The sequence below is a fragment of the Balearica regulorum genome, chromosome 9, assembly GCF_011004875.1.
Source record: "Balearica regulorum gibbericeps isolate bBalReg1 chromosome 9, bBalReg1.pri, whole genome shotgun sequence".
Classification (NCBI taxonomy): Eukaryota; Metazoa; Chordata; class Aves; order Gruiformes; family Gruidae; genus Balearica; species Balearica regulorum.
In genome coordinates this window covers 18,641,713-18,654,974 of record NC_046192.1, presented here as the reverse complement: position 1 = coordinate 18,654,974, position 13,262 = coordinate 18,641,713, and the positions used below count along the sequence as shown (strand labels likewise).

Genomic DNA, 13,262 nt, shown 5'->3' with positions numbered 1-13,262 from the left:
TTTGCTCCTTGAAGGTCTAGGTACATATGTAGAAGCTTCATCAGTAAACATATTCCCCCACAAGCAAAATTCTGGCCTTCAAATACTTCTCAGGTTTTATTGCTCCAGAAGGTTTGCAAGTTTGAGTTTAATTAATATTTCATTTCTACCTTAGCTTTTTTCCATAAGAAAGTAACTTAATCTACTAAAAAAAATTAACAATATTGAAAAGCCCCATTCCTCCCCTGCAGTAAGCCTTCCAAGCAAAGTTCAGCTTGTTCTGGAACATTAGCCCTCCCGGCCTCAAGTTCTAACCCACTAGAACTAGTACCAGAACCAGCAACGAGACTGGTGCACACAAGAGGAGAAGCCTCAGGTCAGTGAAGCTTTTCTAGCACACCAATTGCCCACTCTGCAGAGCCAGTCATGGCCTACCACGCGTCTCTTACCTATTGCTACAGCAGCCAATGAGATGGGATGGACAGAAATGGCGCCAGCGGAGAAAGGAGGAGTGACAGCAACAAGAGAAAGGGTTAGAAACACACACACACAAGGCACAATGAATCCAAAGAGATAAGGAGAGACCAAACAGCACCCCCTCCCCCTGCTCCTGGGCACAAAAGGCCAAGGTGATATTGGATGGACAGTAACAAGCTGTGGCAGCAATGAAGCCCTCACAAGGTACAACGCTGACATGCCATGGTCAGGCTGCCAGCGTGGACAGACTTGTGTTTGGCTGAATTTTAGGGCTAACTGGGCATTTAGTCCAGATGAGCTGCATCCGTATCACATCAGTGATACCCAGTCTGCTCTGCTAATACATGTAGCAGGCCTTGGAGGGGGAAAACCCCAAAGCCTCAATCTGAGGCATCACCTGCAGACCATGGAGTATCAGGTATCTTCTTCCCAGTCTGCCTCAGAACAGGACTACAAGTCTGAGTGGGCATTTCTGTGACAGTACTTCTCATTTGAAGCTATTTGGGTTGATGCTTTCTGGCTTGGTCCAGCCAACAGGAAATACAGCAAGTTTGATAGAGCTGGAGCACATCTGGAAAGATACGGCACATCCTGCAGATTCAGACACTGCTCTATCCAGCTTGCACTTTTTCCTTAAGTATCAAGAGCCATGAAGCCAAAGTGACATATTAGAAGCTCAGAAACCAAATGCCTATTACATTTAAGTGCATGCAGTTTGTCATGTAAGCTGCTCAGTTTCAAATAGCTTATTTTTATTAAATAGCTACATTCTTAAATGCAGGTAGGTTCCCCCAATTACTATGGCACTGAAGAATAAGGCACTAGAGATGACAGTAGAGCCCTCCATGGTATCCTGAATTAAATGCACAGTGATTTGCCTTTTTTTTTTTTTAAGGAGGCCGCTTATGCATGCAGCTAGCTGCTGTACGGACAGATGCACTACATGCACTAAAGCCATTCTAAGTTGCAAGCAAAGAAAGTCCAAGTTTTGTGTTACTTCTGCCTTTAACAAAGTCAAGGAAAGAGTTTCTTCACCGATTGTCACTTTGCTCATTAACATTTGAGCTAGCATGTGCTTATTTAGACCCTTAAACTGTGCAAGGGAAGGGGTTCTCATAACCACAGATGACCTTTAATCTCTCCCAACACATAGATTGAGGCTTCAGAACACTAAAGGCAAGTGTCAAGACCAAGGAGTCTTAAGGGTCAATCACTCAGAGCCCACATGAAGAAAGGCAGCAGCTATGCTCATTTCCCATTCAATCTACCTCCCAATAAGCCGGCTGGCCTCAGCCCTCTGCACTTCAGATCTATCATTTAAGAATTAAAAACTGACTAGTTCTCTAGAAGTCTAACTTGGTTGTTTGGTTAGAGACAGAACTCTTACAGAGTTAAGTACAAGCTAGAGCATCACAGCAATTCCTTCCCCTTCTCTCTGAAGATTAGGATACTAAAAACTCTTAAGTAGGCCTGGTATTGATGCTAGTGTTCAGACTGAGAAATGGCATATATCCAACTCCACTTGCTTGCTATAAAGCTGAAGATTCTTAGTTACTTGATTACATCACAAGATAGACATAGCCATTTTACAACAACTTTAAGGTTACACATCTAAGAAATTGCAAACCAGGTTTCAAGGCCTGTTTCAGAGGGAATCCAACACCTTGGGGAGCAAGCTTGGTTAACAGCCAGCACCAGCTCCACCTAAGTCACAAGACTGACACTTTCACAGGAACTGAATGGTGGATTTCACTCAAAGAAACACTGATTCCTGAAGTTCTAGAGCAAACACTTGAATCCTTGTCATCTTTTGCCAAATGAAAAAAAGTTAAGATAAGATCAAGCAGGAAATCCCATTTTCTAGTTTTGCCTGGCCAGCTGGCAAGAAGTACTTTATCATGTACTGAACACAAGCCACTCACTTTACAAGAGGAATGTGCCATGACAAAAAGCACTAGAAGATTACTACCTTAAAAATAACTACTCCACTCTCCAGTTTAAAGGGCATTCTAGCTGTGGACATGTAAATTAAAAGGCCTTCTTGAATACACATCAGTTCAAGCACAATCCTAAGTGTTTTAAGTGTGCAAGGCACAGAAGAAGTCTTACTGCCAGAAACCACAGTAACTGTGTCCCTAGCCCTGCACGCAACATTCTCAAAATTTGTCAATAATCCAGCCTGGCTTGTTTCAGTCACTGTAATACTTATTAATTAGGGGAACTTTACAAAGTCAGATCTGGCACGTGAATTGCTCTGAAGAGCTTCAGCTAACAAACATTCAAGAGTGAAAGGAGTTAGTACAGCAGAGGAGAGGTAAAACTTCATAGCCAGCAGTTTTCTGCTTCGGAAATACAAAGCTTCCTTGGCTCAGCTTTGTGTGGAAGATCTGGAATAACTCAGCCAACCTCAGAACAGCTACTTTACTCTGCCTTAGTTGACTTAGAGCAAATCAGGAGATATTTAAAGCTCATTAGGTGAAACCTTATTACAGACACTGTGTTGACTGCTACTCCATCAATAAAACAGTGCAAGCCTTGACTAGCTACAAGTTCTACCTTAATTTCTAACCTCCACCAGATAACCCATAACCAGAAGGTACATGCCCATCAGACTAGACCAGTCTGAAGGCAGACCAGCTTGACAGTTTCTTTAATTCATGGCAACAATTTATTTCACAGCACATCCTACCACTACTCATTGTGGAGACTTGGTACAAACCATTTTTCCCTAAACTGGTCAGAAAGATCTCTCTTGTTGGACTTTGAATTAACACCTACCACAGCCCTCCTTCCATTAGCTATGTTTTGACTCTGTTAAATTCAATTACTAACTTTCACCTAGTGTCCAACACTAATGAAAACCCACTAGGAAGAGTGGCATTGTGCACGAAAGCCACTGAAGTTTTTCAGTCCAAGCAGCATCATCGCTTGATATCAGGTTCCTTATAGCACTATCCACTGCCTATGACACCAAAGTTTTAGTAAGGTCCCTTCTGGGAACTAGCAGCCTAAGGATTGTACAGATCCAGTCTAAGTGAGCAACATAACACTTGGGTGAAGTGCAATGAGACACCTACAATCCACTGAAGGCTTTCAGCACTTCCCACAACTTTAATTACCCAATGAATGTAAGCTTTTTACAAACAAAGCTGCCATACAAAGTTGAGGGACAGAATGCCAGCTTCTAAGCTTACAGCTGTGGTTACTACAAGACTGCTTACAGACACAACTTTTCAAGTGCCAAAGACCATAGACAGTCTTCTGCATGCCTTTACTTGATGCTAGACGTCTGCATTTGAAACTAATTCAGAGCCCTGGTTATAGTGCATGGCAGACAGCTCCCACATTACCGCTCCCGTACAGTTTTAACGATTACAGTGAGGCTGGTAGACTCCTGCAGTGGCAGTCCATATTGCTGAGGCATTTGGAGTAACAGCCAGATCTCTACCATCCAAGAGAAAGTCCTAAGTTCATCTGCAGGCCATCCTTTTCTACTATCTGTAGGTGACCAGGGCTTAAACTAATTTTTTTTTATCCTGAACTAAGCCTAGAGCAGCAAATTGAGTTGCAGTCTTACAAGCATGCACAGCTAATGCATAACAAAGCAGCTCTAGGTTGTCATCTGCACCAAGATGAGACAGAAATGCAAAGACCAGGGATGCAACAGAAGCACTTACCCAATGTCATCCCTGTAGACTCGAGAGATTAAAACCTCTCCTTTGTGATTATAGATGAATAAGCCTCCGATCATGATGGAACTTTAGTCTTCTCTTCCCATGTTGCTTATGACCTGAAGCAAGAGAGAACATATATTAGTAGGCTGCATGGCAACAAGCAGTACAGCAGGCACAGACTTTGACACCTGCTGGCTATTAGCCAGGGAACAGACACCTTTTGTTACACACATCCTCAACCAGAAGACAATTCTTACAGTACCCGTGGCAGTGAGGACCTGATAGCACACATCTTGATGCCACAGGAGTAATGAACTTCAGCAGATTGCAGGGAGGGACAAGTGGAGGGTGCACTCAAGAGATATTCCTGAGTGTCTAATGGTGTGGGCTACTTCACTTAATTTACCTTGTTACACCTGGCCAGGCTGGCACATGGCTGAGGCCCAGTAGGGCAGCTAGTGACTCAGATGCTTGAAGCAACTACCTGCCTCATGCTTCCATCCTGGAAAGGAGAGTATAGAGCTCCTTACTCATAAAGGACTAAATAGAAACAGTGTTTTACTCTGGAGAGTAGGGAAGTAGCCTTATTGCTACAGTTACAGATGATACTTTTTGATCTGCTGGTATTTTACATGGGGAAGTGCACGTCCTCAATGCACAGCACAGACAGTATGTACCACAACAGACCTAAGCTCTAAATACATACCATTCTCTCCAGATCAGCATTCCCTCATGTTTGCTGCAGAACTGCCCCTCTGGGAGACACAATAACAAGGACTCAACGAGGAAGCCCACCGGGAACCAACAGTCTTGTTTCAGACCTAAGGAGCCACCACAGGAATCCTGACAGAGGCCTAGCTGAGTGACTTCCTGAGCTTGTCTGAAGCTATTCAAGAGCTTAAGTCTAGGTGAGTACATACCACTACTGTGCATCCTATAATACACGAGGCTCTGAATGTTACTGCAATTTGTGGCTAGGACTGAAGATTAATGGACAGAAGTGAAGATTAAAGGTAGCACCGAAATAGATGCAGGCTTACTTCTCATTCCATTCATCAACATGGATGGATCAAGCCTCAAGGATTAGTAGTATCTGGCCTGTCCCCTGAATGTGAGAAAAAACACAGGCCCAGAACTACAAAGAAATCAAAGACCCTTTATTTCTACTATAAAGCATGTATCTCCCCTATGACCAAGATGCAAACCAGATTCAATTGTTAGTCAGGCTTTTTACATGCAGTTCATGCAAGTGTTTGAGATGTCACCAAGCCTATCACTGTATGGCAAGGGGCTCTTCGCAGCAAGTACACCTTGGTTTATCACCACTTTTTATAAAAAGCCTAGGAAGGCTGCTGAACTTGAGACAGTAACTCCACAGTAGCAACCACTCATCTAGCTGGTTTGGTAATTCAACCTTTCTAATTGTTACGTTTGCAGATAAGGATTATTTAAGCAGCATCTTGACAAAATTCAACACAGATCTGCTTAGGATCACAGCTGCCTAGTAGCACAGGCTGCATTAATAACTAAATACAGAGAGCTGGAAGTTGTCATTAGCCAGGTAAGCTTTTTAGACAACAGCTAATTCAGAGTATTTCTTAGCCACATACCAGCAACAGTGCAGCTGTGAGATCAAAAGCAGCTCACTAGTTTAATAAAACAAAGGGTGATGGGAAACTGCTACAATATATGTGGAATCTGTGTATTGTCATGTTTTAACTGCTTTCACAACTTGGAATTACTATCTTCAGCAAGAGTCCTCAGACCTAATTTCTAGCATCTTGCATTCAAGATGTATGGATACAGCATAAAAGGTGATGAGAGGAATGGGGTCATCCTAGTTACTTACGCTAAGCTACTTTATCTTAAGCATCTGGAGCACTTGTTCAAAGAATAAGTTATGTAGCAACCTTACAGCCTTTGCAGTTCCCTAGCACCAGGGCTGAGTAACACTTCAGAGTCCAAACCAAGAGCAGCCTGGCATACTGCACACTGGGTAAACGATCCCACTTTTGGGACAACAACAAGGTGCTATTGGAGTGGGAGATCTCAACCATAAGCCACTTTAATTGGGGGCTAGTGCCTCAGAAGTGACCCTCTTAAACTGCTAATCTTCTCTTTCTTCAAAGGAAGATTGTTTTGAGAGAACTACAAAGCTGATAGACATTACTGAGGCAGAAGATAGTTTGATTTTTTCTTTTTTTTTTTTTTTTAAATACACAGCTACTTTACCAGATCCCATTCCTGTAGTCATATGCATTCCTATTCACTTAGGTTTAAGTCATAATACCCACTCTAGCAACTGCTTGGTTGGCTTAGTCCTGAGAAGAACACTACAAATACAATAGGGCTAGCCTCACGACTAGTTTTTGGCATGATCACATAGGTATTTCTCAGTTTTGACACTGCAAAGCATTAGATAACCAACCATCTCCACACTGCTGCCAGGGTGGGTTAGCCTACACCCACTTGTCTGGGGTGCGTGGAAATGATAGGGAGAGGCTAATGACAGTGAACTGATAGGTGTTTGTTCAGGAACACAGCAAAAAATAAGTTAAAATGACCTGGCCTCAGATCATTTCAAAGGTCAGGAAAAAAAATTACAACAGCAATGCACACAGAGGGACAAAAGGGTAGAAGCGTGGAGTATTAAGAGTAATGTATCCTCTAAAAGTTATATTCAAGAAACTAAAGTAGCTGCCTATTTGAAGGAACTACTGCAGACGTAAGTTCTGTGCTAAAACAAGATTTATAGTGCAGGCACTACTTTTAATTTCAGAAAGACAAAAAAGAAACTTTAAATTTCACAAGCCTTTACACCAACATTTTTAGCTACACCTAATGAGTCCTCAGAGACTAACATTACACATTACTTCTCTGCTACGTGTCTTCAGCTACCAGATGGCTGGTTCTGCTCATTAAAAGGAAAAAGAACCAAAAAGTCAGATAAGTGAAAATAGCGAGAAACAGACAGGCAAGCAGTTTTCCTAAAACTCAATAGCGAGCTTCCTGGGTTTTACTCCCACATTCTACTGGTTGAATGTCTCTGGCTATTAACAGTCAGTGGCTTTGTGTGGCACTGTCATCAGCATTTTTTGAAGTCTGAGACTCCATCTAGCACAGAAAAGGTTTTCAAACATGTTTTTCTTCCATTCCCATTAGTGACACCTTATTAACTTCAGGACACAAGTATTTCATTTACTTCCAGGATAAGTCTCTGTAACCAAACCTAGTAAGACAGAGGCAGCACACAGTCCAAGATTCCCATGTAGTTACAGAGTGGGAAAAGCCTTTCGTAGTTGTTCACCGTCCCACACAGGGGGACAGAAGCTACCCAGTGTAGCTGGCAGCAAGGCCAACATCCCCATGCCAGAAGACAGAGACAATCCCGTTAGTCAACGAAACAAAACCAGGTTCTCCAATTTAAGGAAGCGGCTCTACCATAGCCTTATGACTACTTGTAAGACACACGCAGCCCTAACAGGCATGCAGGAGGCCACTAAAAGTTAACATGCAGGGCTAGAAGCCAAAACATGGAGAACATCAGTCTGAATACAGTTGCCCAATAAGTCTGGCAGATGCTGAAGCTCTAATTCAGCAAACATTTGAAAGGTCATTCATACAGGCCAAATGTGGGGAAAAAAAGAAAAAAGAACCATTATGACAATGAAAGCAACTTATTGCCTGCTCTAGGAAATCCTTTCCTAACTAGCATTTTTTCATTCCAGATAAGAGACAAGGATGTCTTTTCAGACTGCTATAGTGTTGGCTTCCACATTCAGATACAGACTATTGCTACCAAAGGCGAAGAAGAGATCCTGCATCCTCTTTAAGACTTATATTGTATAGAATAGTTTCCTGGAAGCTTATGCAACTGGTCAAAGCTGGATCATGTGAATCTCACAAACCCTTTCCAGAAGATTCCTAGAAAGCACATCCTAGTCTTAAAGGAAAAAATAATCTCCCTCTTGGGTTTTAATGCTGCTTAAGTTATTTGTTTCACTATTTTTAGCATAAAGGAAACATCTGCTTTGATGAGCAACAGGATCAGACACACAGCGTATACAAGACAAAGCATCTTGCTAACATGACAAGCCAATCACTTTCTGAAAAAGCCTTGATTCGAATACTTACTACATTACAGTAAGACATGTAGAAATCTACTGATCAAGCTTCATGTTGGAAATTAAAAACCTTCTCTTAGGAAGATCTAGAAATTTTAAATGTTCATTGAGATAATGAGGCTATGTTTTCTCATATGTTAGGTTAGAATATATTCTGTAATAGGTTCACTTAAGTTACTGGCAAAAATATCAGCATTTTTAATTGCACTGCAGTACTAGGCAGCAGAGTCAACTGCTTGCTTATCTTACATGTTAGTAAAAACATGTTGGATGGAGATTAAATATAGCAAGATTAAAGTGCTTCCAGTCTTTAAAAGAAAACTTTTGTCAATGCAAAGAAATGCTAGGCTTCTTCCTTATGCAAGCCTACTAGAAGCTGAGTTCAGGCTTCAAGCCTTCCATGCTCAGTTAGCTCCTAACTTAACTAGCTTCATTTGTGCAATTAAGAACCACATTGGTTCATATTGCTGATCTGTTAGCTTAATGTCTTGTCTCCAATGTTGGAAATGAAGGGACAATCAGATAACAGTAAGGACAGGCCAAGAAAACACTTCCCAGGAGATACAATGGCTTGTTTATTTAAGAACTCTCAATGGATCTCCAAAGTCCTTGCCCAGTTTCCTCTTGAATCTCTGCAGCAGCAGCATCCCATGGCAAAAAAAAACCCCCAAAACAGTCTACAGTTTTATAACCACTGTACAAAGACCCCTCTGCTCTATTTTAAGCCTGCTTTTTCTTCCTTCTCCCAGTTTTGTTTAATGGCCTCAAGTTCACATACACAAAACAGCAATAAAGAACTAGCCCCCACACTATCTTCTCCATCACCTTCATCAGCCCTTTCCCAGAATGAGGTGTTCCCACCTTACTCAGTTGCTCTTCACAAGGAAATTGACGGTTTAGTCTTTCTCAGTGCCTTCCTCTAAACATTTTCCTTCTGTAAGCAAACACAAAACTGCACAAGTTATTCAAGATGTAAGCAAACCATGATACAAACAACAATGTAATCATGCATATCCTCCCTTTGATCTTTTCCTAGTGGTTCTTGGTATTCGAAATCAGACACATGCAGTATAAACCTCTTGCTGCACTTCCACTTCGTGACATCAGGAACCAAACAGGCCTCAAGTGCACAAGGTATTTAACGCAATTGAAGCAGACCTTCCTTCCTCTGCTTGACTTCTGCAGTCCAGCATCTTGAAGAGTTCCAAGCATCATGAGCATAGATAGCACAACAGCACCAACAGAGCTTACAGCAAGTGCTGTTTGGTGCAGTGCCATCCTCTCAGCCACCCCTCACCAAGTTGGCCTATGATGGAGGTTCAGGAAATGTCTGCTGCTTAAACCCTGCACTACACCCCTCCCAGACACAAGATCAGAGTGATCGCACTCCCTCCCCACTACAGAGTTACTTCCATCAGCTAATGGGAGCATGTCCACACAGCTGGAAACTCAAGAGGTGGAATGACTAGCCCAAAGATATATGAACAGATGAGAGGAAAGCTATACAAAGGGCAGCATGCAAGAGAAAGTTGCTTAAAGCTTAGCAAAAAGAATGGCTCTTTAAGACGACAATGGCTCTCCTTGAAGTAGCTGCAGTGAAAATAAGCCTGCTTTGTTTTGATCCTCATTTGTGTTTTGGTACAAGTTTCACAGATACTAGTTTCAACTATTTCAAGGTTACACTGCAGCTAGAATGAGGTTTTTAGTGGTACAGTTCAGACTTGGTATGATCTTCCACATATTTTTAAATAATGAATAGTTTTCAGATCACCTTTGAAAAATGAAAGATCCTAATGCTTGCAACAGTTAAGAACTGCAGGGAACAGTGCTCAAATTAATCTGAGAGTGACATTCAGTGACTCACGACTGCTGGAATCAGAAGGCCCCAGAATAAGAAATCCACCACAGGAGATAGGTTCATCTGCTCGCTGTGCACAAGCGACATGACTCAGAAAGTTTCCCAGTAACAGCATTGCTCAATCGGCTTTCAGTGACTCATTCTGCTCCTCTCCACAGTCAGCCTTTTCTAGGGAGCTTGCCCTGCACTGTTTTTGAGTTTCCTCAGGCTAATAGCTCATTGCAAGATACAGTTTAAGACCAAAGCCCATCACTTTCCAACTGTTTATCACTAAGTGCCTGGAAACCAAGATGGCTCTAGCTGAAGCCTTTGGGTTAATGGTCCATCAACTGCATTTTCAGAGCTTTGCAGCTCCGCTCTTTCTGTTTCACTAGCTTGAACATATGGCGACCCGCTTCACACTGGTAGCTACAGCCCTGTTTTCTAGTTATAGTATGGATAGATTTATTCTAGTTAAGGTACAGAGAAGACCCACATGTATGTTGAATTCACACCAGCTGATGACTAATCACCTTAATTTAGGAACAACAGTCATCTCCCAATACACTCTGCATTCTTCAAGCAGCCTGCTACTGGGGTAGGAGTTAGATCCAACACCTGAACACTGCTCCTACAAATACCTATGGCCAGTATGCTTCATACTCTGCTGCCAAGGACTTGCATTCTCATATACTTCTACTTCAACCCATAAATAGAAAGGAAGAGGATCACAAAAAGCATCATAGACAGACCACACACTTATACACACTTACAAACCCACTAGAAATTAAGGCTAGTGTGCCTTTCCATTCAAATGAAAGTGAGAGCATTAAGATACACCTTTATAGCAACTGTGGTAAAGTTACAATATTAAAAGTCAGCTACAAAAAAGAATATGTATAAAAATGAAATTCTGGGATGCAGATTTGAATGCATTTCAGTAGTTACGTAACTGAAAAGCAGCAAGATTAGCTGAACCTACAATGACTGACATTGTAACGCGCACTTTCTAAAAAGAATCAAGCATACTCATCTCAAATCATGTTGCTGCTCATGCTGTGCAGGAGATGTGCATTAGAGAGTATCCCTCTCAAATCATCATGACATGTCAGACCAAGCCCCAGAAGTCAGCCTGCAGCAGGTTAGCTGCAGACCATAACCAGGACAGTCCAGAGAAAGGTAAGATGCAATAAAATACTCAAAACCTGCTTTTGCCCATTGATTCTATCATAGATGGAAAATGCTCTATTTATTAAGGTCTGACCTAAAGACAGGTGGTTCTCCAAGAGCCAGACTTTGCCCTTTCAGACCTACATTGTGCCACGTGCTTGGAATGCATGGGTGCAGTCAAGAGCACAGGCTCAGGCAGCAGGATCCTGCTGCTAGGCTGTCAGCAGCTTCATACATTCTCAGATGCACCAAGTGGCTGAACCAGGAGCTACCTAGCAAGACGATGCAGTAAACCTGCATTTAGCAAGCAGTTTCAGCAGTTCCCTCCTGCAGCACGTAAGAGCCCTGCCTTCCACCTCTATTGCCTCTGCACGGATTCTGACCTAAAATAGCTGCAGAAAAATGAACAAAGAACAAGCAGCTTTCTCAGGCTAAACACAGCAGACATAAGGAAGGGACTAACAAGCATAGTTTGTTCCCTCTGTGGCAGTTTGTTTATATCTGCAACACCATAAACAGTACCAATCCTCCAGCCTTTGTCCAGTGCATTAGCCTCCTATGGTCTCTCCACTAGAGAAGCCATAGTATTATACCAGCAAAAAAATATCACTTTAGTACCGCAGTCATCTGTTCATCAGGGTATGAAAGACAAAGTTGAATTCTAGCCTAAATCCCAGGTATACAAACATTCAGACAAGTGAACTTTCTACATTTGTCCCATAACCTCAAGTCTTTCAGGAAGAAAAGAATCCTTCCCTGCAACAGCAGCAACAGTGCTTCAACCTACACCACAAACTTCTGAACACAGTTGTTTGCCTTTTGTAACTGTATTTGCACAAAGAGAACAAAAAACCTTGATCTGTTCAAATTCATTGCTCAGGAAAAATAGTGAATTGTTAGTTGGTTTTCTGCAGTGGTACGAGGCAACATGGCTGCAGTAACTGCAGCTTCACATCCAGGCAAGAGATCCTTATTCTAGCCCTAAAAGAACGAAGTACTATCTGAAGGAAACATGTCATGAGCAACGTGTCTACAGCCTAACAGTACTGGAGCCACCATGAACTTTGAGCATATTTTGGTATTTTTGCCTCAGGAAAGAGCAAAGGCAGTTGACTGTATCCTTCCACAGCAGTTTCTCCAAGTTCAGTGCAGACAGGAGCAGCTGAACTCTTGAGCCAGGCCTGGCCACTATCATGGCAGTTCTGCTCAGCAAACCCTTTATGCTCTCTCCTCAGGGGTGCAGTGGCAACAAACAGCTCAAGTATAAATGGTCAGGAGCAGCCTGACAGCAGGGACAGGAGTTTTTGTGCTGCCCATAATAATATAACCACAGTTTCACATTACCACCCCGCCACCAACAGCCTCAGGGTTTGGCAAGCACTGATAGCACTGAGTGCATTTGTCTGTTCATTTTAAAATGCACCTTTAGGATCAGCTGTATTTTACTAAGGCAGCTGTGCAGGTGCTATGCTCACTACAGAGATTCCTCTCCAGAAAAAGAGTGTAGCACTACGGGTGGTGAAAATAAGCATGTGTCACAGTCTGCCAGTTACCTTCAACTCAGCCGCTGACAGAGCAAGCCACGGAGGCCGGATCGGCAGAGCTGAGGGGACCCCTGCTCACCTACAAAGCTATTCTGACCACAGCCCCACTGTGAGACAAGCTGTTAGCTTCATTGAGTTTCCTGTGCCATCGAGTACAGGGTACAAATAAACACAAGATGATCAGTAGTGAGCCCAAGACGCAGCTACTCCAGGCTTTGTCACTCCCATTAAGGGGCCAGAAGTTTCCCACAGCACAGACATCACTTAGTTTGAATGAACACAGGAATGCTTATTTCTCTAATCTACACAGCACATCTAGCAATCACAAGTCAGTTAATAAGCTGGTGTAAAGCAACCAACCCATTTAGCAGTCTATTAAAAGAAAGTTTGGGTTCTGACTTAACAGTAAGTAAGACTTCTGTGCATTAATGAGCTTATCTAACTAAGCAGTTCAAGG

The 13,262-nt window shown here is 42.5% G+C and overlaps 1 protein-coding gene across 3 annotated transcripts in view; it reads right to left on the bottom strand.

Annotated features, from left to right (window-relative positions):
- The window catches only part of AP2M1 (adaptor related protein complex 2 subunit mu 1), a 29,691-nt gene that overhangs the window by 13,352 nt on the left and 3,077 nt on the right, over positions 1 to 13,262 (bottom strand). For 2 of the 3 annotated variants that reach the window (XM_075761410.1, XM_075761412.1), the window contains one exon: positions 4,134 to 4,246. In XM_075761410.1, coding sequence (XP_075617525.1) covers positions 4,134 to 4,207 — 74 coding nt within the window. In that variant the 5' untranslated portion in view covers positions 4,208 to 4,246. Of the gene's footprint in view, positions 1 to 4,133; positions 4,247 to 9,115; positions 9,189 to 13,262 lie in introns of all 3 variants that reach the window. The other variant, XM_075761411.1, reaches the window with a different exon arrangement.